The sequence below is a fragment of the Schistocerca nitens genome, chromosome 2 (genome assembly GCF_023898315.1).
Source record: "Schistocerca nitens isolate TAMUIC-IGC-003100 chromosome 2, iqSchNite1.1, whole genome shotgun sequence".
NCBI classification, from domain to species: Eukaryota; Metazoa; Arthropoda; class Insecta; order Orthoptera; family Acrididae; genus Schistocerca; species Schistocerca nitens.
The window spans coordinates 461,803,160-461,826,494 of NC_064615.1; the positions used below are offsets into that span (position 1 = coordinate 461,803,160).

At 44.5% G+C, this 23,335-nt stretch overlaps 1 protein-coding gene across 1 annotated transcript in view; it reads right to left on the reverse strand.

Annotated features, from left to right (window-relative positions):
- Nucleotides 1-23,335, reverse strand: part of LOC126235093 (SET domain-containing protein SmydA-8) — a 349,448-nt gene that overhangs the window by 145,898 nt on the left and 180,215 nt on the right. The window contains exon 3 of the mRNA XM_049943826.1: nucleotides 10,870-11,133. Coding sequence (XP_049799783.1) covers nucleotides 10,870-11,133 — 264 coding nt within the window. The remainder of the gene's footprint in view (nucleotides 1-10,869; nucleotides 11,134-23,335) is intronic.

Here is a 23,335-nt window from a genome sequence, read left to right on the forward strand (position 1 = left end):
TGCCGAGACCGGAAGTTGTCTCTGACAATATTGTGGCGTGTGACGTTATACGTACGCAGACTGGGTTCGAACAGGATACTGACAGTGTTTCTTCTGATTCTGTATTACTTTTTCGGACGCACAGCGCGGTTGCATGACACTTGCTTTCCGTAAATCCTTGGCAGGCATCCTCAACTTGAAAATGGCACCTGTATCTTTTGTGAAAGACGCACGCGACCGTTTGCATGAGCAAATATCACAACAAAATTTCTGACTATTGGTTAACTTTAAGTTGAAAGTTTGAATAGCTTAACTGGAATGGTAACGTAAATAAGACGTTGCTGTGAGACAAAGAATTTTATATAACAACAACATTTTATTTAATAAAATCATGAAAATATCTCCTTGATCACTCACTTTACTTATTGGTACGGTTATATGCAATGCTGACCTGTCATCAGTGATACAAAAAAAAAAAAAAAAAAATAGCAATTTTATGCGACCTGACTATATGTCCTAACTAAGATGACTATAGGAGCCATCACACAGAGCGTCTATACTCACCAGAGTCTCAGCAGGGAATCCTAACCGTCTCCCCTCGTCCGGGGTCCACACACGTTGGCCGGACGGGCTCAGAGAGTCTGCACAGCGGCTATTTGCCAACCTAACGGGGCCTGCTAACGCGCGGGGAACTTACGTCTCTCTGGTCCAGTGCAGTCGCACTCTACTTGATAAAATGGTTGGCTAAACTGCATCTCCACATTCACAGAACCCACAGCAGACAGCCCAAGCATACGTCTGCAGACGACCCGCATTCACATTTGCAGACTATGGTAAGAGTGATAATATAACATAATTCCGGATTAAAATTCCCTGAGTGTTTGGCTAGGCGCAAATTGAGACGCGTATAGTACGTGTGACGTGATACGACACTACAGCGCGACACGCACGTGCCGCACGAGTCGCGCGGGTCCAGCGCATATTGCGACGCGTACATCGTACTTCGCACACGCCGACTGCCGACGCTCTGCGCTGACAGAACCGAAGCGCGCGCAACCTCTTATCTTTCTATTCACCGAAAAACTTTCATTTTTGCGTTACTTGTAGCGTTACATGTCAGCTTCGTGACGAAGTGCATACCATCTCGCTAATGACCGTTCATACTGTGATGTACACATTTTAGTAAGACACTACGCAAAACTGAAAAAGGTGGGAATGAAAATTAGGGGTCGCTATGATTTTGCGATTGGTGCGTATTACACCATATGTTGCTGTGTATGAAATTTAGCTAACATGTTGAATTTTTGTTTAGACTTAGGAGGAGGTCTCTATCTGCCTCCGATCTCGAGAAAATGGATCCTATGTAGCGCGCTCACTTCCGATCTCACGCCCGCGAGAATGAAATACTCGCAACATCTCTCATATCTCCTAAACCGCTCGAGACATCGAAACGAAAGTTTGGCGAATGATAGCACACAAGGAGGAGAGTGTTTTGCCAATTCTTAAACACACGGAACTTTCTTATCTATGGCGATATATCAGTACTTATACTTGCCTTTTTCTTTATTTCGCTCCAGTGACTACCGACAGCTAGCGAAACAAGAGCTTCCTAGTACGAAAATAAACATGAAATACCTTCTTTCATGTTACGGCAAACCGACACTATGAGGTTTTTCGTAAGCTATTGAGCTCTGTGACTGCCAATTATTTTTTTAACGAGGCACTCCGTTTCGGAATTCTGTCACAATAACTGCTGTGAGATGAATTTGGCAAATTACACCGTGACAAAGGAAGTACAGTTAAACCAGTCACCAACAGAGATGTGGCCGCTACTCACAAATGGTGATGCTCCTTCGAATGAGGAAGGATTAACAACTCACAAAAAATAGATTGCCAGTTCTGTTGGAATTTTGGTGGAATCCCCGTAACCCATCGTATTTTTAACACTGAGCGACTGGAATGGAAACTTACGAAAGGATTTTATTCCTTCTCTTGATATGAGCAGTATTAAAATAATGACGAGCGTTCCTTCAGGCAGAATGATAGGTACATGCTAGATACTGGTTACTCACCTACGGCTTGCCCAACTTAAAATGTGTGATCGTGAATAAAATAGTTGTTATTGAGAAAAATAAAAATTGATCTGCCGCACAACACAATGGTCAATGTATTATCAGCATTATCCTCATGCGCGCGACAGGAATGCACAAGCTAACCATGTGTGCCTTGTGAGTTGAAGTTCGAAAAACATTGTCATGAAAGTATATCTGCCTTTGTCAGCAGTACATTTCAACAAATTAAATATATCTAATCATAACACTCTTTTAGGATATTCCTTCTTTCGTAATAATATCGACCATTTTCTTCAGTTGTATAGCTTGTCGTATAATTAGTTTATTAATGCTGATAATGTGCATGCAACAATTGAAATGCTTTTTCTCATCACGGCGAACCAATTAAAACATTGTTATTTGTGACTGCTTTTCGATTGTTTCTAGCTTGCAGTGGAAATGTGATGTTCACATGCATGGGGTACAGTGTGTCGTATTACATTATTACATCCATATCCAAGTAATCACAGTGAGACTTCTATATTTCATATCTTGGAAACTTTTTACCAGGAGCAGAAAGGGATCACACCTGTGGAGATTATCCCTTTCTAAATGTTTGTAACAGATTGTACAGATACGCCAGCATACTAGGCAGCAAGAAGATAACCTTGTTTTACTTTCCTGCCTTGCTTCTTAATCGTATGATTTTATAATATTCCTTGCTTCCTTATTCACTACTCTCTGTCCCTTCTTGCGATATGAAAGCATCGTGGAGGCATATGATACAATTCCAGCTGCCAATGGCTCATCAGTTACTGAAGTATGCATTTTTCTTGCAGAAGAAATGGCCGGCCGAAGTGGCCGCGCGGTTCTGGCGCTGCAGTCTGGAACCGCGAGACCGCTACGGTCGCAGGTTCGAATCCTGCCTCGGGCATGGATGTGTGTGCTGTCCTTAGGTTAGTTAGGTTTAACTAGTTCTAAGTTCTAGGGGACTAATGACCTCAGCAGTTGAGTCCCATAGTGCTCAGAGCCATTTGAACCATTTTTTGCAGAAGAAAAATAAAACAAAACTATTCATATATAAATAACAGAAAAGTATAATGTACTAACGAAGAAAGCTGGAGCGTTTAAATGGCGAAAAACGAAACACTACCCAAAGGCAATAAAATTTCGTACTCAGTAAGGCAAAATTTATCGTATGGGCAATACTACCACTGCTCATATGCGCCGTTCCGATGTGAGCATTGGCAGGGCTACTTTTCGGCTCCCCTCCTCAAATTTCCCACGGTGCTAGCGAGGCACGCGCGACGCGCGGCGCGAGAAACTGTGCCACAACTACAGGCAGGTTCCCACTAGAGCGCGGCAGCGCGTCGTGCGGCAACGGCAGCGGCAAGCGTTTTCCGCTTTGACGCGGAGGCTCGCGGAATTGGCGTTCCCATCTGGAAGCCGCAAACGCTTGCGGTAGCCAATGACGGACAGCCACTGAGGTACGGGGCGGGACCCACTGAAACGCCCGGTGCGTTTGATTAACTATATTTTACACCTACATGGAGGAAAGACGAAGTTGGCTGAAGACATACCAATTTTTCATTTTCTGTACAATGTACTCTTTCACGTATTTCATTATTCATGTTTTCTCATTTGACCATAAACAGATTTCATGACTACCGTTCATGATTGTTCACTATCTCCTAACGCACTGAAACAATGTACAAGAAAAGAGATTACTCAGATGGTTAAGCGAGACAAAAATTTAAATGTGATACGGTAGCATGTACAGGAAAACAGTAAGAACACAAAGGCTTGGGGGAAGGGATGAAAGTGGAAGCCACCTGATAGAATTTCGCACAGAGCATAATGTAATCATCGCCAGCACCTTGCTTAAGATTCATGAAAGAATAATATATTTTTGGAACAAAGTTTTCGAAACCAGATTTTAAATTATAAGACAGTTCCTGGTACAGACACAAACCTACAATTATTTATTGGTTACGAGCTGCGGTTTACAACTAAAGAGACAGTAAACAATAGCAAATTAAGGAAATGGAACTTGAATAAGTCAAGACCCACAGTTTTTCGATAACCTTAAAGTTACCGTAATGCAACGACTGACAGAAACAGAGGAAGGAATCCACTAGAATACGAATGGATATCTTTGAGAGAAGAAGTGGTGAATGCAGCAGAGTATGTGAACGGGAAGAAGGTATAGTAGAAATAGTTACATAAAACGTGATATGTTAAATTTGACACGAGGGGAAAAATATAAAAATGTAGCAAATAAAGTAGGCCATCGGAAATAGAAATGTCTAAACATGACGTTAACAGAAAGTCCAAAATTGCAATGCGATTTTGCTCTTGGAAAACATAGGGGAATGAAAATGAGAAAGAACAAAGGAGAAGCAACTGTCAAGAACTCATTTGGCAAATGAGAGAAGGCTAGAAAGTGGAAGGAATATGTAGAGAGGAGAGTGGGAGGGGTTGTACAAACTAACATAAGCACAATGTTAGATTCCTGTGAGATGTCTGAACACGCAAGGCAATACTGATCCTACCACTTAGCTAAGTAGACACACTGAAGAAATGCGAAACTGTGTTTATAGCATTTGCATGTTTAGAGAAAGGTTTTGACAATCTTAATTAAAACATTCTTTGAACCTCTGGAGATGTTATCGATAAAACACAGGGCCACAAGATTATCTACAACTTGTACAGAAACCGAACTGCGTTTTTAAAATTTGAGTGACTTGAAAGGGAAGCAGTAATTGAAAAGGCAGAAGTAGAGAGGATATAAAATGAAGACTGTGAATAGCAACAAAAGCGTTCTGAAAAAGAAAATTTGTTCACATCGAATATAAATTCTAATGACTGGGTACTATTTTACAATGGTATTTGTGTGGAGTGCGGTATTTGTGTGGAGTGCAGCCTTGTATGTAAGTGAAACGTGGGCGATGAACAGTTCTGTCAAGAAGACAATGGACGCTTTCAAAACGTGGTGATCAATAAGAATGCTGAAGATTAGATATGAGGACCGTGTAACTAAAGAAGAGGTACGGAATTAAATAGAGGAGGAAGAGGAAATTATGGCACAACTTTGAATACAAGAGGGGTAAGTTGACAGGACATATTATGAGGCATCAAAGATTGAAGACAAAAGGGGTTGGGTGATAGTATTCTGATAATAATCATCTGTTGAAATGCTATTCTACTATTTTATCTATTAATGTAAGCAGGTAATTTACTCTTCCATGCACTCCTCCACAAAACATTTAAACCAAAACTGAAAGCAGCTGAACACCAAATCTTTCAACCACTGTCTGGCAACTACTGCATTCACTTTCAACTTTCTATAACTATCACTGGCTAGCCACATACACATACATATATAAGGAGAACAGAAATAAACAAACATTAGTTTTCACCATATAATTCTTTAGGTTGGCAACATGTACATAAACAAACCAAACAGGAAGGGACATGAGGTGAACACACTGTAGTTACGACTTCAAATCAGTGTTTTCGGTAAAATGTCTACAGCTAGTGACAGAAGAAAAAAAAAAGAACATGAAAATGTGCTTATGTTTCATAATCTAAGTTTTAGTTCAACCTCCAGCATGTGACCAGGTGAGGGGAAACGCAAGATGTCCGCCAAAAACTCGATTCACTGGAAGTAATCAGTTATTCATGTAAAAAAAGATGTGAACTGTTTTATAATCTGCAAGTATCTAATATCAAAACAAAACTGAATCGTTCTAGATTCCACCGAAGATGCCTTAAAGTAAAAGGCGAAACACGTCTTGAACCAATAAAGTACACTGGATAAAGAAAAAAACGTTTGTTACTTCCAAAGGAAATAATCAATAGCTGTAGATAATTAGAAAATTACATCTTATGACATACCAGCAAATTAGTCTCGGTTTAACTTCTCATTACACATGCTATTAAATGCTGTTTAAAAAAATTCATCTATCCCTTCCGAAAAAACTGTAGTTTCTTTCATATCTTGGTAGTTAAACAGATTTTGGATATTTATCATGCGACGAAATACATGAGTTTTTACAAGTTATCGTTTGCAAAAAAACACTTTTCGATTTCTTGAACCGTTTACGAAATTTGCAGTTGATACAACCACATGGTTTACGACGAGCAGGACGAAAGTATCGGTCGCGTAGCGAGCGACCTGTGCGCGCTCACCGCATAGCCCGTCCGCCGACAAATCATTCAATATCTCGAGAACGGTGATAGCTATCGTTCTGCTCTCAGCTTTAAAAACAATTTCGATATGTTGACTAAATTTCATACGCAATAATGTATTACCTAAAATGAACTGTACGCAAAGTCCACGCAATGCGTTTTTACCTCTGCACAATCATTCAAATTTTGTGTAAAGGTTTACGTAAATGCGATACAGCATGTAACCACGACGAATAACGAAAAGAAATTCGGTCCTTTATCGAGAGAAGATATCAGGCTGTAACATGCCCAAGAATCAAATTTTTCTACCGAATAGTTTCCTTGGAATCGGATGATAAGTATTTCATAGCTGCCGCCGCGTCCGCGCCAGCGGTTCGGCGAAAGTTCGTGTGGCCTGGGGTTCCGTACCTGACGTCACGCTCAGCGCGTTCTGTGAATGGCGGCGCGCACCTGGAGCGCGGCACGCGGCAGCGGAAGCGGTTCGACATGGTCAAACCGCGACGCAGAGCCCGCCGCGCCTTGCCGCTGATGCCATTTCCATGGCAACCACGCCGCTGACGCGCGGTTTTGACGCGCGGCAGCCCTAGTGGGAACCGGCCTTAACGCCGCGCGACCTGGCGCAGGCGCGTGTCGCGTCCCAGTCCCGTCGCGTCGCAATTTGCGCGGTCCCATTTGAATCTGTGAAGTTAAAAAACGCGCACTGCACTGCGTTGCGCCACACGCGCTATACGCGTCTCAATTTGCGCCTAGCCTTTTACACGGTGACAGGGGGATCTGTAGCGTAGTCCGATTGCTAAGTTAGGTTACTTTCCCGTTCTTTCCCTAAATCGCTTAAAGCTAATGCCAGTATGGTTCCAGTGAATGGGTTTGGCAAACGGGTTACTTCCCCAATGCGAACATGTACTCCAGTTACGTCGTCGTCGACGTGACGTTAAACTCTGAAGTTCTTTTATTTCTTCTGCAGAGCGCAATGGCGGTACAGCTACAGTGAAAAAGTTGTTCAGCGACTGATGATGTGGTCCAGTGCAATGAGGTTCATGTCCTGTCCGTCGCTAAAACTCTGGCTCGCTACGCGCAGACTGTTAAGTCACACAGAGAAAATTAACAGGATCTTTTTGTTGGAAATTTAATGTAGTTAAATGTTATACTGGGATACATTGTCGTTGCGGTCACGGTTTTCGAGTTATTCAAGGAAAACAAAATCAGTTTTGTTCGCTTTTCTTGAATAATTTGAAAACTGCGGCCTCTATCACAGTGAAATTTTAAGCACATTATATTTCGTACGGAAAGGTTCTGTTCATTTTTTCTTTGGGGGATATAGTTCGTGTGTAGTGAGAGAGAGGATTTGAAAATCTTGTTTGGGGTACCTTAAGGCATTGAGGGTTGCATAAAACCCATAGCTAGGGGCAGCTGAATCACCCTTTATTGGCCTCGTGTCACTTCTCAAAAATAGCCATATAATTCAATATTTTGTGGGAATTACATAATGAAAGTATTTCTGTCTCGTATACTGAAGGGTAACTCTCTTTAAGTGTCGATAGTAGCAAGTTAATGTCCATAATAAAGACAAAGAGGCTGCTGAATGCGCATGTGCATGCACAGTGCGACAACAACATTTTAAAGTGCTAATGCAGTCACATCACATTATTGCAGGGTCTATTCACGGAGAATAAGAAACAGGAACGAAGTAGAAATTAGAAAAATATTGAATGATGCCTGTAAAAAAGATTGATCAAACAGGCGTTTACGTCGTAATACGAGACCTTCCCCTACATGAGAATAGCTGTTCACTGGTACAGTCGTGGACAAAACGAGCGAGACCCCTCGCCTTTTCTTTATGCTGATCTGCACAGCTTTAAAGTCTGCTACACAGCATAACAGGCAAGGCGACGAAGTACTACCAACATACTATGCACAGGCGTGAAATTGAAAAACTATCCAAAATTTGTCAGACTGTTTAGAGCCATGTGTAAGACTATGTTAATGCTTATTAGTGTGCTTACCACAACACCTACATATAAGATATAAATGAAAGAAGAAACGCTAATTAGTACGAACTGTACTAATAAAAATTAATTTCAGCTTATCCAGATAACATAACTGTTTTAGTAAGACAAAGTAGCGCATTCGGCCGAAAAATGGTCTGTGCCAACGTTCAGACCAGTGATACTGGATTACCGTTGCTGATTTACCAGGGTGCAAATTTAGCAATGCGTGAAGGTTCATAACGAAATTCAGTTAAAAATCATTCAGTGCCACAGTTAAGTCAATTCAATTACTGACAGAAGCGGAAAAACGTAGGCAATAACAAGTATGAAATTCTACAAGAGTTTCATATCGACATCCACAGGCGCCGGGACAGAATAGAGGTAGGAATAAAACGTATTGGGGGCGCGAGAATTTCTTAAATTTGCTTTACAGGTAGTCTACCTTCCTCCATCGAGATTAGAACCGAAAACAAACCAGACCTCCCTTGCAGTAGTAAACACCTTTCACTACGCTAGCAGACAACCCAGGCAAACAGCCCTCTATTATTACCCCAGACGTGAATAAGCCGGCAATTTCGCAATCAAAATGGCAAAATGATCTGCATTTCTGTTGTATAGAGCTTTCTGGACTGAAAAACATGAATTGTCTACCTTTATGTCACCAGTTATGTGACAATCATTCGGGATGTTTATCTAAATAACAAAAAACTGTTATTAGCGAGTACATTTAGTAGGATAATTCTGCACCACATCAGGAAATAAACGGCGACGTAGCTGCCAAACGTATTCTACAATGTTTAGAATTCTCCATTAGACGTGCCACAGCCAGAAAACGTTCATTAGCCGAAGTGTTCCGTAAGGTAGCTAGCAATGGGAATGCTCGCACATCTAATACGTGGTGGCATTCATAGTGGGATGTGAATTACCACGTGTATAGGCAAATGGATTTTATTTGCATTCCTGTAAACGTGATTTGGATCGAAAGCGTAGCAACGATTAATATGCTGATATATCGACTGCAATTGGAACATTTCGAATGAAGAGTAGGGGTAATTATTATGCGGCCCTCATCTTCAGTAGCTGTGGTAGCTATTTTCGTTGTTAGGATTTCGTCCCGTAAATCGGTAAAAATGGAACCTTACTAGTCTCACTTTCTTGACCGTCTATTTGTCTACCCAACCCTTAAAACCCGTTTACCTCGAGTACGGGTGGACATAAGAAGCGAAAATGTATGGCACTTCCTGCGGTATACGGTCCCTTGGTGGTGTAGAAAAGTGAGCTGTCAACGTAATCTAAAGATACGGCCGTTTATGTAAAGAGAATTTACGCGAAAGGTCAAAAAATGGCTCTAAGAACTATGCCATCAAACTGCTTAGGTCATCAGTCCCATAGACCTAGAACTACTTCAACCTTCCTAATCTAACACACATCCTTGGCCGCGCGGGTTGGCCGTGCGGTTCTAGGCGCTACAGTCTGGAACCGCGAGACCGCTACGGTCGCAGGCTCGAATCCTGCCTCGGGCATGGATGTGTGTGATGTTCTTAGGTTAGTTTGGTTTAAGTAGTTCTAAGTTCTAGGAGACTGATGACCTCAGAAGTTAAGTCCCATAGTGCTCGGAGCCATTTGAACCATTTTTGAACACATCCTTGCCCGTGGGAGGATTCGAACTGACGGCGCAAGGAGCCGCGCGGTCCGCGATATGACGCCGTTGATCGCACGGCTAACCCACGCCGAAAGCTGTTAATATCATCTGGTGTTACTAAAAAGTTATTCACTTCTGGTAAATGATTTTCTGCGAAGTCCATTAAAGAAAGAATAACTAAAATATATTTGATGTTACGGAAGAGGTCAAATGGTTCAAATGGCTCTGAGCACTATGCGACTTAACTTCTGAGGTCATCAGTCGCCTAGAACTTAGAACTAATTAAACCTAACTAATCTAAGGACACACACATCCATGCCCGAGGCAGGATTCGAACCTGCGACCGAAGCGGTCGCTCGGTTCCAGACTGTAGCGCCTAGAACCGTACGGCCACTCCGGCCGCCTACGGAAGAGGAAGGGCGCCTAATTCATTTCCCCTTGTCTTTATTCATGATGTTAGATTCGCAATCTGAGCATACGTACTATGCATAACCACACTTTAGATCCAAGTCATAGTCACATATATGCGAATACAACACATTGGCTTATACTTGAGGTATTTCGTTTCTCACGAAGTGGTGGCAGACGATGCTGTGGCGTCTTCGAAGCGCGAATTTCTCCAGTGCTAGCATCTCAGCACATCAGTTGAGCCGGCCGCTGGTGGCCGAGCGGTTCTGGCGCTACAGTCTGGAACCGCGCGACCGCTACGGTCGCAGGTTCGAATCCTGCCTCGGGCATGGATGTGTGTGTTGTCCTTAGGTTAGTTAGGTTTAAGTAGTTCTAAGTTCTAGGGGACTTATGACCTCAGCAGTTGAGTCCCATAGTGCTCAGAGCCAGCCACATCAGTTGAGCGAACTTGCATAGTATGTTGGTAGCACTTTGTCGCCTTGCCTGTTATGCTGTGTAGCAGACTTTAAAGCTGTGCGGATCAGCGCAACGAACAGGCGAGGGGTCTCGCTCGTTTTGTCCACGACTGTACGAGCTGCGCACGAAATGAGTGTGTTAGGAGGAGAGGTACCTTGGCGCCGCGGACGTCGGCGGTGATGTCGCACTCGGGCCGGTGGTCGAGGGAGTTGGCGCAGTGCTGCGAGCACATGGGCCAGCCGCAGCGGTCGCAGCGCACGCACGAGGCCGCCTCCAGCACGACGTAGCAGCCCAGGCAGACGGCCGGCGTCGCCTGCGAGGGGCCCCACACCAGCGGCGGCTCGCGCAGCACCAGCTCGCCCGCCGCGATGTCGCGCGACGCGCACAGGTAGCGGCCCACCACCGCGTCCTGGCCCACCTGCCGGCACGCGCCAACGGCACAGCACTACACACGCACTGGTACAGCGCGGATATCAGGTAACGGGCCAAACTTCAGTTGGCGATTCCTCGTACGACCAGAAACAAATAATTGCGTGTGGTGGCTTATACAGCGTGGTCAGAAACAGTCTGAAAAGCTTGTATGGGTGTTGCTGGGTAGGATGTGCTGAGAAATAATTGTTAGGAAAAAAATATGATAAGTTTCACAGTTTACGAGTTAACTGGCAGTGAAGTTAACCAATTTGGCCTTTGCGCGAGCAGTTCAGTTACTGTCACTTGTCCCCGCAGGGTAGATAATAGCACAAGACACTGTTTTCCCTTTGGCTCAGGTTCGATCCTTACTACCGTCCCATGTCCAGTTTTTGCATCGCTCCCTTGTTCGGTAATAGGAAACTAAACCAAGAACATCCGTTTCGAAACACCGTCTCTGCCGAACCGTTTGCGCACAACCATCTGACTGGCTAACTTTAGTGCTAATTAACTTGGAAACGGCACAATGTAGGACTACCTGATTTTTTTCTTTAACAAACATATCTCCCACAACCTACTCTTCAACACGCTTACTAGCTTTTCAGCCTGTTTCTGACCACCCTGTATATATTTTAAATGTGGATGTTTGTGAGTATGTGTGCGCGCGCGCGCGTGTGCGTGTGTGTGTGTGTGTGTATGTCTCAGAGAGCGAGAGAGAGAGAAAGAGACAGAGAGTGAGTCAGAGACAGACAGACAGATAGAGAGACAGACAAGACAGTGACAGATAGTTATTATGTTTGTTCCTCATTCAGGCTGAAACAACTGGACGGATTTGGATGAAATTTGGGAGGGAGATAGTCTATACCCTGAATTAACACGTAGACTATCTTACACTGAAGCGACAAAGAAACTGGAATAGGCATGCGTATTCAAATACAGAGACGTATAACCAGGCAATATACGGCGCTGCGGTCGGCAAGACCTATATAAGACAGCAAGTGTCTGGCGCAGTTGTTAGATCGGTTACTGCTGCTACAATGCAGGTAATCAAAATTCAAGTGAATTTGAACGTGATGTTATAGTCGACACATGAGCAATGGGACACAGAAACTCCAAGGTACCGATGAAGTCGGGTCTTTCACGTACGACCATTACACGAGTGTACCGTGAATATCAGGAATCAGGTAAAACCTCAAACCTTCGAAATCGCTACGGCCGGAAAAAGTATATTGCAAGAACGGGAGCAACGACGACTGAAGAGAATCGTTGAACGTGACAGAAGTGCAACTCTTCCGCAAACTGCTCCATATTTCAATCCTGGGCCATTAAAAAGGGTCAGTACGCAAACCATTCAACGAAACATCATCGATATGGGATTTCGGATCCGAAGGCCCACTCGTGTGCCCTTGATGACTGCGTGACACAAAGCTTTACGCCTCGCCTGGGCTTGTCAACACCGACATTGGATTGTTGATGACTGGAAACATGTTGCCTGGTCGGACGAGTCTCGTTTCAAATTACATCGAGAGGATGGACGTGTGCGGGTATAGAGACAACCTCATGAATCCATGGACCCTGCATGTCAGCAGGGGACTTTTGAAGCTGGCGGAGGCTCTGTAATGGTGTGGGGCGTGTGCAGTTAGAGTGATATGGGGCCCCTGATGCGTCTAGATACGTCTCTGACAGGTGACACGTACGTAAGCATCCTGTCTGATCACCAGCATTCATTCATGTCAACTGTGCATTCCGACGGATTTGTGAAATTCCAGCAGGACAGTGCAACACCCTACACGTCCAGAATTGCTACAGAGTCGCTCGAAAAACACTCTTCTGAGTTTAAACACTTCCGCTGGCCACCAAACTCCCCAAATATCAACATTATTGAGCATATCTGGGATGTTCTGCAACGTCTTGTTCAGAAAAGATCTCCACCCCTTCGTACTCTTACGAATTTATGGACAGCCCTGCAGAATTCATGTTGTCAGTTCCCTCCAGTACTGCTTCGACTTTATTCGAGTCCATACCATGTCGTATTGCTGCACTTCTGCGTTCTCGCGGGGGCCCTACACGATATTATTCAGGTGTACCAGTTTCTTCGGCTCTTCAGTGAATATGGGCCGATTCAGCTGCCCTACCTATGGGTTTTACGCAGTCCACAATGCCTTCAATACCATGTGCATAATTTTCAAATTCTCTGCATCAATACGTGCAAACTACTAGTCCTACAGAAAAAGTAAGCAAGGCCTCTTTGTAGGAAATGTAATGTAATTAAACTTTGTACTGGGATACATTTCTCCTACAAGTCATAGTTTTCGAATTATTAAAGAAAAATGTACAAAAGTGACCTTCAAACACGTTTTCCTTGAATAACTCGAAAACTGTGGCTACCAGCGTTAGATTTCCTACAAAAAGGTCCCGCTCATTTTTTTCTGCAGGACTAATAGTTCGCACGTAGGCAGCGAGAGGATATGAAAATGTTGCACATGGTTTTTGAAGTCATTGCGTTTTGCATATAACTCATAGATATTGGCAGCTGAATAACCTTGTATAGAGCTAACTACAGTACCAGAGGGGTGGGGGGTGGGGGGGGGGATTGTCGAGGTCCATATACATGACACTGATTAGACCTCTGATGACGTTCGCTGCTCCCGTCTGGGGATATGCAGCTCCTACACGACTGCGCCGCCTGCAGATCATACAGAACAAAGTGATACGAATCATTAGCAACGCTCCTCGCTACACAAGCACAGTGGATCTTCACAAAAAATATCCTCAAGGAAGTATTCAAAAAACACGCCACACGACTATATAGGAACTCGAGACACTCGAACAATCCTTTCATCCTTACTCTGGGAAACTACGATCACAAACCATAGGTTGAAGCATACGCGGCCAAAGACACTACTAATTAGGGCATAACCACCTATGGCAAGCTAACATACACCAACAAGCGACAAACGTCGGCAAGTCCCTGCATATCAGCAACATTGACTGGATATCACCAGCTGCTATTAGAGCCGAACAACAGGCCACAGCAGGGAAACCGACGAGCTCGCCCACTGACGCACAAACAAATCGCCAACAAAATCCTACATTGTGCATCCGATATATGACCTGTTGTTGTTGTTGTGGTCTTCAGTCCTGAGACTGGTTTGATGCAGCTCTCCATGTTACTCTATCCTGTGCAAGCTTCTTCATCTCCCAGTACCTACTGCAACCTACATCCTTCTGAATCTGCTTAGTGTATTCATCTCTTGGTCTCCCTCTACGATTTTTACCCTCCACGCTGCCCTCCAATGCTAAATTTGTGATCCCTTGATGCCTTAAAACATGTCCTACCAACCGATCCCTTCTTCTAGTCAAGTTGTGCCACAAACTTCTCTTCTCCCCAATCCTATTCAATACCTCCTCATTAGTTACGTGATCTACCCACCTTATCTTCAGCATTCTTCTGTAGCACCACATTTCGAAAGCTTCTATTCTCTTCTTGTCCAAACTGGTTATCGTCCATGTTTCACTTCCATACATGGCTACACTCCATACAAATATTTTTAGAAACGACTTCCTGACACTTAAATCAATACTCGATGTTAACAAATTTCTCTTCTTCAGAAACGATTTCCTTGCCATTGCCAGTCTACATTTTATATCCTCTCTACTTCGACCATCATCAGTTATTTTACTCCCTAAATAGCAAAACTCCTTTACTACTTTAAGTGTCTCATTTCCTAATCTAATCCCCTCAGCATCACCCGATTTAATTTGACTACATTCCATTATCCTCGTTTTGCTTTTGTTGATATTCATCTTATATCCTCCTTTCAAGACACTGTCCATTCCGTTCAACTGCTCTTCCAAGTCCTTTGCTGTCTCTGACAGAATTACAATGTCATCGGCGAACCTCAAAGTTTTTACTTCTTCTCCATGAATTTTAATACCTACTCCGAATTTTTCTTTTGTTTCCTTTACTGCTTGCTCAATATACAGATTGAATAACATCGGGGAGAGGCTACAACCCTGTCTCACTCCTTTCCCAACCACTGCTTCCCTTTCATGCCCCTCGACTCTTATAACTGCCATCTGGTTTCTGTACAAATTGTAAATAGCCTTTCGCTCCCTGTATTTTACCCCTGCCACCTTCAGAATTTGAAAGAGAGTATTCCAGTTAACGTTGTCAAAAGCTTTCTCTAAGTCTACAAATGCTAGAAATGTAGGTTTGCCTTTTCTTAATCTTTCTTCTAAGATAAGTCGTAAGGTTAGTATTGCCTCTCGTGTTCCAACATTTCTACGGAATCCAAACTGATCTTCCCCGAGGTCCGCTTCTACCAGTTTTTCCATTCGTCTGTAAAGAATTCGCGTTAGTATTTTGCAGCTGTGACTTATTAAACTGATAGTTCGGTAATTTTCACATCTGTCAACACCTGCCTTCTTTGGGATTGGAATTATTATATTCTTCTTGAAGTCTGTGGGTATTTCGCCTGTCTCATACATCTTGCTCACCAGATGGTAGAGTTTTGTCATGACTGGCTCTCCCAAGGCCATCAGTAGTTCTAATGGAATGTTGTCTACTCCCGGGGCCTTGTTTCGACTCAGGTCTTTCAGTGCTCTGTCAAACTCTTCACGCAGTATATTATCTCCCATTTCATCTTCATCTACATCCTCTTCCATTTCCATAATATTGTCCTCAAGTACATCACCCTTGTATAAACCCTCTATATACTCCTTCCACCTTTCTGCCTTCCCTTCTTTGCTTAGAACTGGGTTGCCATCTGAGCTCTTGATATTCATACAAGTGGTTCTCTTCTCTCCAAAGGTCTCTTTAATTTTCCTGTAGGCAGTATCTATCTTACCCCTAGTGAGACAAGCCTCTACATCCTTACATTTGTCCTCTAGCCATCCCTGCTTAGCCATTTTGCACTTTCTGTCGATCTCATTTTTGAGACGTTTGTATTCCCTTTTGCCTGCTTCATTTACTGCATTTTTGTATTTTCTCCTTTCATCAATTAAATTCAATATTTCTTCTGTTACCCAAGGATTTCTATTAGCCCTCGTCTTTTTACCTACTTGATCCTCTGCTGCCTTCACTACTTCATCCCTCAGAGCTACCCATTCTTCTTCTACTGTATTTCTTTCCCCCATTCCTGTCAATTGTTCCCTTATGCTCTCCCTGAAACTCTGTACAACCTCTGGTTCTTTCAGTTTATCTAGGTCCCATCTCCTTAAATTCCCACCTTTTTGCAGTTTCTTCAGTTTCAATCTGCAGTTCATAACCAATAGATTGTGGTCAGAATCCACATCTGCCCCTGGAAATGTCTTACAATTTAAAACCTGGTTCCTAAATCTCTGTCTTACCATTATATAATCTATCTGATACCTATTAGTATCTCCAGGATTCTTCCAGGTATACAACCTTCTTTTATGATTCTTGAACCAAGTGTTAGCTATGATTAAGTTATGCTCTGTGCAAAATTCTACAAGGATGACCTATCTGACACAAAAGCGAAGACAAACCTAACTGTTGCAGGTTACAGACGCTGATCGAGAGTTCAACACCGGCACTCAGCGGCAGCCAGCGAGCAACAACACCGCACAACGTAAAAGGTATCGACATGCATGATACCCACTACTAACAAAGCCTACCCTTGCATGACCTGTCGCAGGCAGCAAGACGTCCGCTACTGCTCTTACCACCCGACCTAACTATCGCAGAGGTTTTTCTCCCTTGGCTCTTGCCTTGGCACTTTTTTTCCTCTGCCCTTTAAACCGCTAACCTTCGTTCGACCTCGACCCAATCTATCTCCAGATGATCGAGTATTAATGGTTAACCTTAACCAGACGTACGCAAACATCGCAGTACCCACACCGTGCGACACCTCACTTTAGTGAACACTATCCCTTCATGCAGAGATGGCAATAGACCTTTTGAGTTGGCCACTATGTTAAAAAATAAAAATAATAAAAAAATCGGTGGGGATGAAAAAAAGTGTAGCCCACGACGCGCGAATACCAATACTTTATTCATCCAGTATTTGAGAATGAGGGCACTTACTGACTTGAAACAAACTTTAGGCATGAATGGTGGGCTCCATGTGGTTCCCAAGTCGTGCGGCGACCGTGAACCGTAAAATTACCAAATATCCAGCAGCCAGTCGCAAAATCATGTTTTATTTATTCACTTTTGCAAATCGATTTCAACTTATTAACAGCCATCATCGGTGCTTTCAACCAATATGTGCCCTGAGTAGTTTACATATAATCACACACACACACACACACACACACACACACACACACACACACAGCACTATGCTTTATCCACCCATGACTGCGATAAAAACGCAGGGGACAAGATTTATAATTTGCATCACTCCGTTACCTTACGCCGAAAATTACATTCCACGCACCCTGCCTCCACGTAACGTCACGTGATGCCAACTAGCAGTCTCCAGAGCGACGTAAGTAGTTCAAACAGTGAAGCACAAACAGTTTAGTGTGTTTGTCCGCTGAATGATTTACTCCAGGCTCCTCCCACACCACTGACGGCGACTGTTGCTCGTACTACGGATTCGCTTTGGAGTACTGTGTTGCTCGGTTTCTTGATTGCTGTTTCACAACGACTACATGTGTGGATTAGATATATACTTGGTCGCTTTATAGAAGTATGGGGTGCACCACGTCACAAAAACGAGGAATAGCCCAAAAATCATATCCCAAATACTTCTGAAATGGCTGGTGATACAATGCCGCTGTTGTCAGAGAAACGTTTCGTAACCAAGGCCCCAAAACTGCAGCTCTCATACACATTTCAATAATCACTCTGATTTTTATTTGTTTTAAAAAGTCACATACACTCCTGGAAATTGAAATAAGAACACCGTGAATTCATTGTCCCAGGAAGGGGAAACTTTATTGACACATTCCTGGGGTCAGATACATCATATGATCACACTGACAGAACCACAGGCACATAGACACAGGCAACAGAGCATGCACAATGTCGGCACTAGTACAGTGTATATCCACCTTTCGCAGCAATGCAGGCTGCTATTCTCCCATGGAGACGATCGTAGAGACGCTGGATGTAGTCCTGTGGAACGACTTGCCATGCCATTTCCACCTGGCGCCTCAGTTGGACCAGCGTTCGTGCTGGACGTGCAGACCGCGTGAGACGACGCTTCATCCAGTCCCAAACATGCTCAATGGGGGACAGATCCGGAGATCTTGCTGGCCAGGGTAGTTGACTTACACCTTCTAGAGCACGTTGGGTGGCACGGGATACATGCGGACGTGCATTGTCCTGTTGGAACAGCAAGTTCCCTTGCCGGTCTAGGAATGGTAGAACGATGGGTTCGATGACGGTTTGGATGTACCGTGCACTATTCAGTGTCCCCTCGACAGTCACCAGTGGTGTACGGCCAGTGTAGGAGATCGCTCCCCACACCATGATGCCGGGTGTTGGCCCTGTGTGCCTCGGTCGTATGCAGTCCTGATTGTGGCGCTCACCTGCACGGCGCCAAACACGCATACGACCATCATTGGCACCAAGGCAGAAGCGACTCTCATCGCTGAAGACGACACGTCTCCATTCGTCCCTCCATTCACGCCTGTCGCGACACCACTGGAGGCGGGCTGCACGATGTTGGGGCGTGAGCGGAAGACGGCCTAACGGTGTGCGGGACCGTAGCCCAGCTTCATGGAGACGGTTGCGAATGGTCCTCGCCGATACCCCAGGAGCAACAGTGTCCCTAATTTGCTGGGAAGTGGCGGTGCGGTCCCCTACGGCACTGCGTAGGATCCTACGGTCTTGGCGTGCATCCGTGCGTCGCTGCGGTCCGGTCACAGGTCGACGGGCACGTGCACCTTCCGCCGACCACTGGCGACAACATCGATGTACTGTGGAGACCTCACGCCCCACGTGTTGAGCAATTCGGCGGTACGTCCACCCGGCCTCCCGCATGCCCACTATACGCCCTCGCTCAAAGTCCGTCAACTGCACATACGGTTCACGTCCACGCTGTCGCGGCATGCTACCAGTGTTAAAGACTGCGATGGAGCTCCGTATGCCACGGCAAACTGGCTGACACTGACGGCGGCGGTGCACAAATGCTGCGCAGCTAGCGCCATTCGACGGCCAACACCGCGGTTCCTGGTGTGTCCGCTGTGCCGTGCGTGTGATCATTGCTTGTACAGCCTTCTCGCAGTGTCCGGAGCAAATATGGTGGGTCTGACACACCGGTGTCAATGTGTTCTTTATTCCATTTCCAGGAGTGTATTATTATAATGGAACAATACCACCCGACCTTAATAAAGTGAAACTGGAGAACATTTGAATGTAAATGACATTATTATTTTTACAGGATTCCAGTACAAGCAGTCCAGAAACCATTGCTTTTTCAAATTGTTTCTAAACTCCAAATGTCATTTCTGGCTATAAACAGTCAATAAACTAATGTTCTGCATTATGAAGAAAAAGAGAATTGTCCTTCTGATATGGTTTTCGAGACGCAAACCTCTAGCTTTAGGAAATGTTTCCAGTCTGTCATGCATGGAAAGATGCACACGTTGTAGCGTCTTGTCAGATATTTCAGCGCAGGCAGCAGTAACATGTCGCCTCATAGCGCCTGGTGTAGATGGTACGTCCTTGTAAACAATACCTTTATCTTTAACCTGACTGAAAGAAATATAAGGAAATCAAAGATACAGAACGGGGCTGCCAAGGCACAAGTTACGTTCTGTCCAATCCAATGATTTGGAAACATTAGTTTCTTGATGATTGAGCCTGCAGTGAAATATGTGTACTGAAGAACGTTGTAAGCTTCCAGTATCAGTGCTTGAAACATTTATTGATTATTACGACAGCTGTTTCAGAAGATTTCCGTTTTTAAGTACGTCTACGTAGTCCTGGCATATACATAACATTTGGTGTGACCGTATCTGGTGAAATTCTAAAATATCGATTTCACGTTTTCTGTGCTGATTTATACAGTGTAGCGTGAATATTTCCTGTAATGTTTTGACAGTTCACACCACAGATGTAAATATAAAAGATCTATGGTGTGAACTGTCGAAATATTACAGAAAATATTTGCGATATTCTATCAAAATATTACGCCACACTGTATAAATCAGCACAAAATTGACGTGAGATCGGTAGTTTAGAATTTCACGTTAGATATAACAAGAACAGTCACCAGATGCAGTCACACCACATGTTGTAGATACCTAAGGACAACGTAGACGAACTTAAAACTGGAAATCTTCCGAAACGGCTGTCGTAATAATCAATAAATGTTTCAAGCAGTGATACTGGAACCTTCCTTACAACCTGGAAACATTCGGTGAAGACAAGCTGTGATACGTCATGCACTGTGCACTGTCACTACGCGCAGTACGGCTGTCAAGCTGACATCGCATGTCTTCTAATACGTATTTCTTTTTTTAACGTTTGCCGCGTCACCCCAAAGATAAAAATCGCTTATGTGCGATTTAATAATTATTGTATTTTTAAATCGCCAGTTGCGCTAACACTGGAGACTCGCTTATACATTCAGTTTCGAATCGTGCGATTTTGTTGTTTTTTTGTGAGCTGTGTTTCTGGCACGGAGGCGGTGGACCTGCCGGACTTTTGCGTAAACAATTATGCGAAAATGCATTCAGTCTACGCCCTGGCGGCCCCGTGGACCACACTAAAGACAGTTGATGCGGCAGCTGCAGCGTGTCCGCTCCTGTTCCACCTGCCCGATGTGTCAGCCAGCACGCTGCGCGTTATGCTACACAAACTTGACGCTAAAATGGAAACTATCGTACCTCGAAAGTCTAAAACGTAATAAAGACTATTTTAAACCAATTAAGATTATTTTAAAACACGGAGATATTTCTATACTACCACTCACCAACATAATTTATCTGTAAAACTCATGACTGCTATTCTTCCCTTATACATCATCAAAGTACAAAGATGAATTTCAGTGAAGGGATTAAAACGCTGCGTTGTGGAACATCTCATAACAATGACGTTGATAACGTGATCATTATGGTTTATGTTATGCGACTACTACGCAGTGAACATGTGGAAAGTGATATACACTGACAAGCCAGAAAATTATGACCACCTTCCTAATAGCCAGTATGTCAACCTTTGGCAGGTATATCAGCAGTGAAGCGTTGTAGCATGGAAGCAATAAGACCTTGGTAGGTCACTGAATGCACCACATCTGAGCAGACAGGTGACGTAATTCCCGTAAAATCTGGAGAGAGGGGCGATGAACTTTGACGCCACGTACAGTCACGTCCAAGATGTTTTCGATCGGGTTCAGATCTGACGAGTTAAGAGGGGGGGGGGGGGGAGCACATCAATTGGAAGTCGCTACTGTCTTCCTTGAACCATTCCGTTACACTGCTGTTCACGTGACAAGGCGCATTATCTTGCTGAAAAATGTCACTGCCGTCGGAAAACATGATCGTCATGAAGTGGTGTACGTGGTCTGAAGCAGTGTACAACACTCCTTGGCCGTCATGGTGTCTTGCACGAGCTCCACTGGACCCATGGACGCCCACGAGGATGTTCCCCAAAGCATAATGAAGCCGCCGCCAGCTTGTCCCCATCCCGCAGTACAGGTGTCAACGAGCTATTCCCCTGGAAGACGACGGATTCGTGCTCTACCATGGGCATGGTGAAGAGGGTATCGGTATCCATCAGACCATGCACCGCTCTGCCACCGCGCCAACGTTCAGTGCTGATGATCGTGTGCCCATTTGAGTCATAGTTGCCGACGTGGTGTGAACATTGGCACATGCATGGGTCATCGGTTGCGGAGGGCCATCGTTAGACACACTTTTATTCTGCGCAGCATTAAAGTCTGATGTTACTTCCGCCACAGTTCGTCGCCTGTCCTGTTTTGCCAGTCTTCCCAGTCTACGACTTCTGTAATGAGCGATTGTTGCCCAACCCACGAGATCTGTGTGGTGTCACCGCTAGACACCACACTTGCTAGGTGGTAACTTAAATCGGCCGCGGTCCGGTAGTACATGTCGGACCCGCGTGTCGCCACTGTGTATTCGCAAACGTAGCGCCACCACAGGGCAGGTCACAAGACACGGACTTGACCTCGCCCCAGTTGTACGGACGACATAGCTTGCGACTAGACCTACCAAGTATTCCTCTCATTTGCCGAGAGACAGATTAAATAGCCTTCAGCTAGTCCATCGCTACTACCTAGCAAGGCGCCATGTGTATCATTGCTAATTGCTTACTACTATGCAAGAGATGTATTTCAACAAGAACAAGACTACATTAAAGTTAAGTATATTAAAATCTCTCTTCTTTTCTTTATAGTTTTCATCCAGTCTCCTGTTTCAGAATTTACGCCCGTCTGCGTTAGTTTCGCGTGCACCTATCCACTCATTGTGTCGAGACCTTAGGGAATCGACACAACAATATTTTGGCGCCGAGGAGTGGTGCCGCGCCCACGTTGCAGTCTTTGTGTTATACTTGCTCTAATTTGCTTGAATCATGGCTTCGCCGCATTCTCCAGATGTACTGTCCGAATTTTTTCGCTTGCAGAATCAGCAGACGCAGGCGTTATTGGAAGCCCTTGGACAGCTCGTCCAGGGTCAACGTGCGCTGCAAACCGATGCGGCGGCAGCCGCTTCTTCGCTACCGCAGCCACACAACGCTGTCGCACCGCCATTTAGGCCCTTTGAGGCCACAACCGAAAGCTGGACTGAGTGGGCCGATCAGTTCCGGTTCCACCTCACAGCTTATGGAATTCAAGGTAAAGAGCGGCAGCCGTTTTTGCTTTCTTGTGTCGGTGTGTCTACCTACCGGGTGATAGTGAAATTGTTTCCCCGACGCGACGTAGCAACTCTGTCCTACGAAGAAATTTTGTCTGCTTTAGATGCCTATTTCAAAGAAACAGTTAATGTTGTTGCAAAACGGTATACGTTTTTTCGTACAAAACGTACGGCCGGTCAGACTAACAGGGAGTGGGTAGCAACTTTGCAAGGCCTTACTAGAGACTGCGCGTTTGCCTGTGAATGTGGCCTCCCATATTCAGATACTATGGTGCGTGATGCAATAGCACAGAACGTTTCTGATGTTCGCATAAGGGAACAGATTTTGAAGCTAGTTAATCCCTCCCTGCAACAAGTGATAGACATATTGGACAGGCAAGACACACTTGACTTTGCTCAGGCATCATTTGAAACTTCGC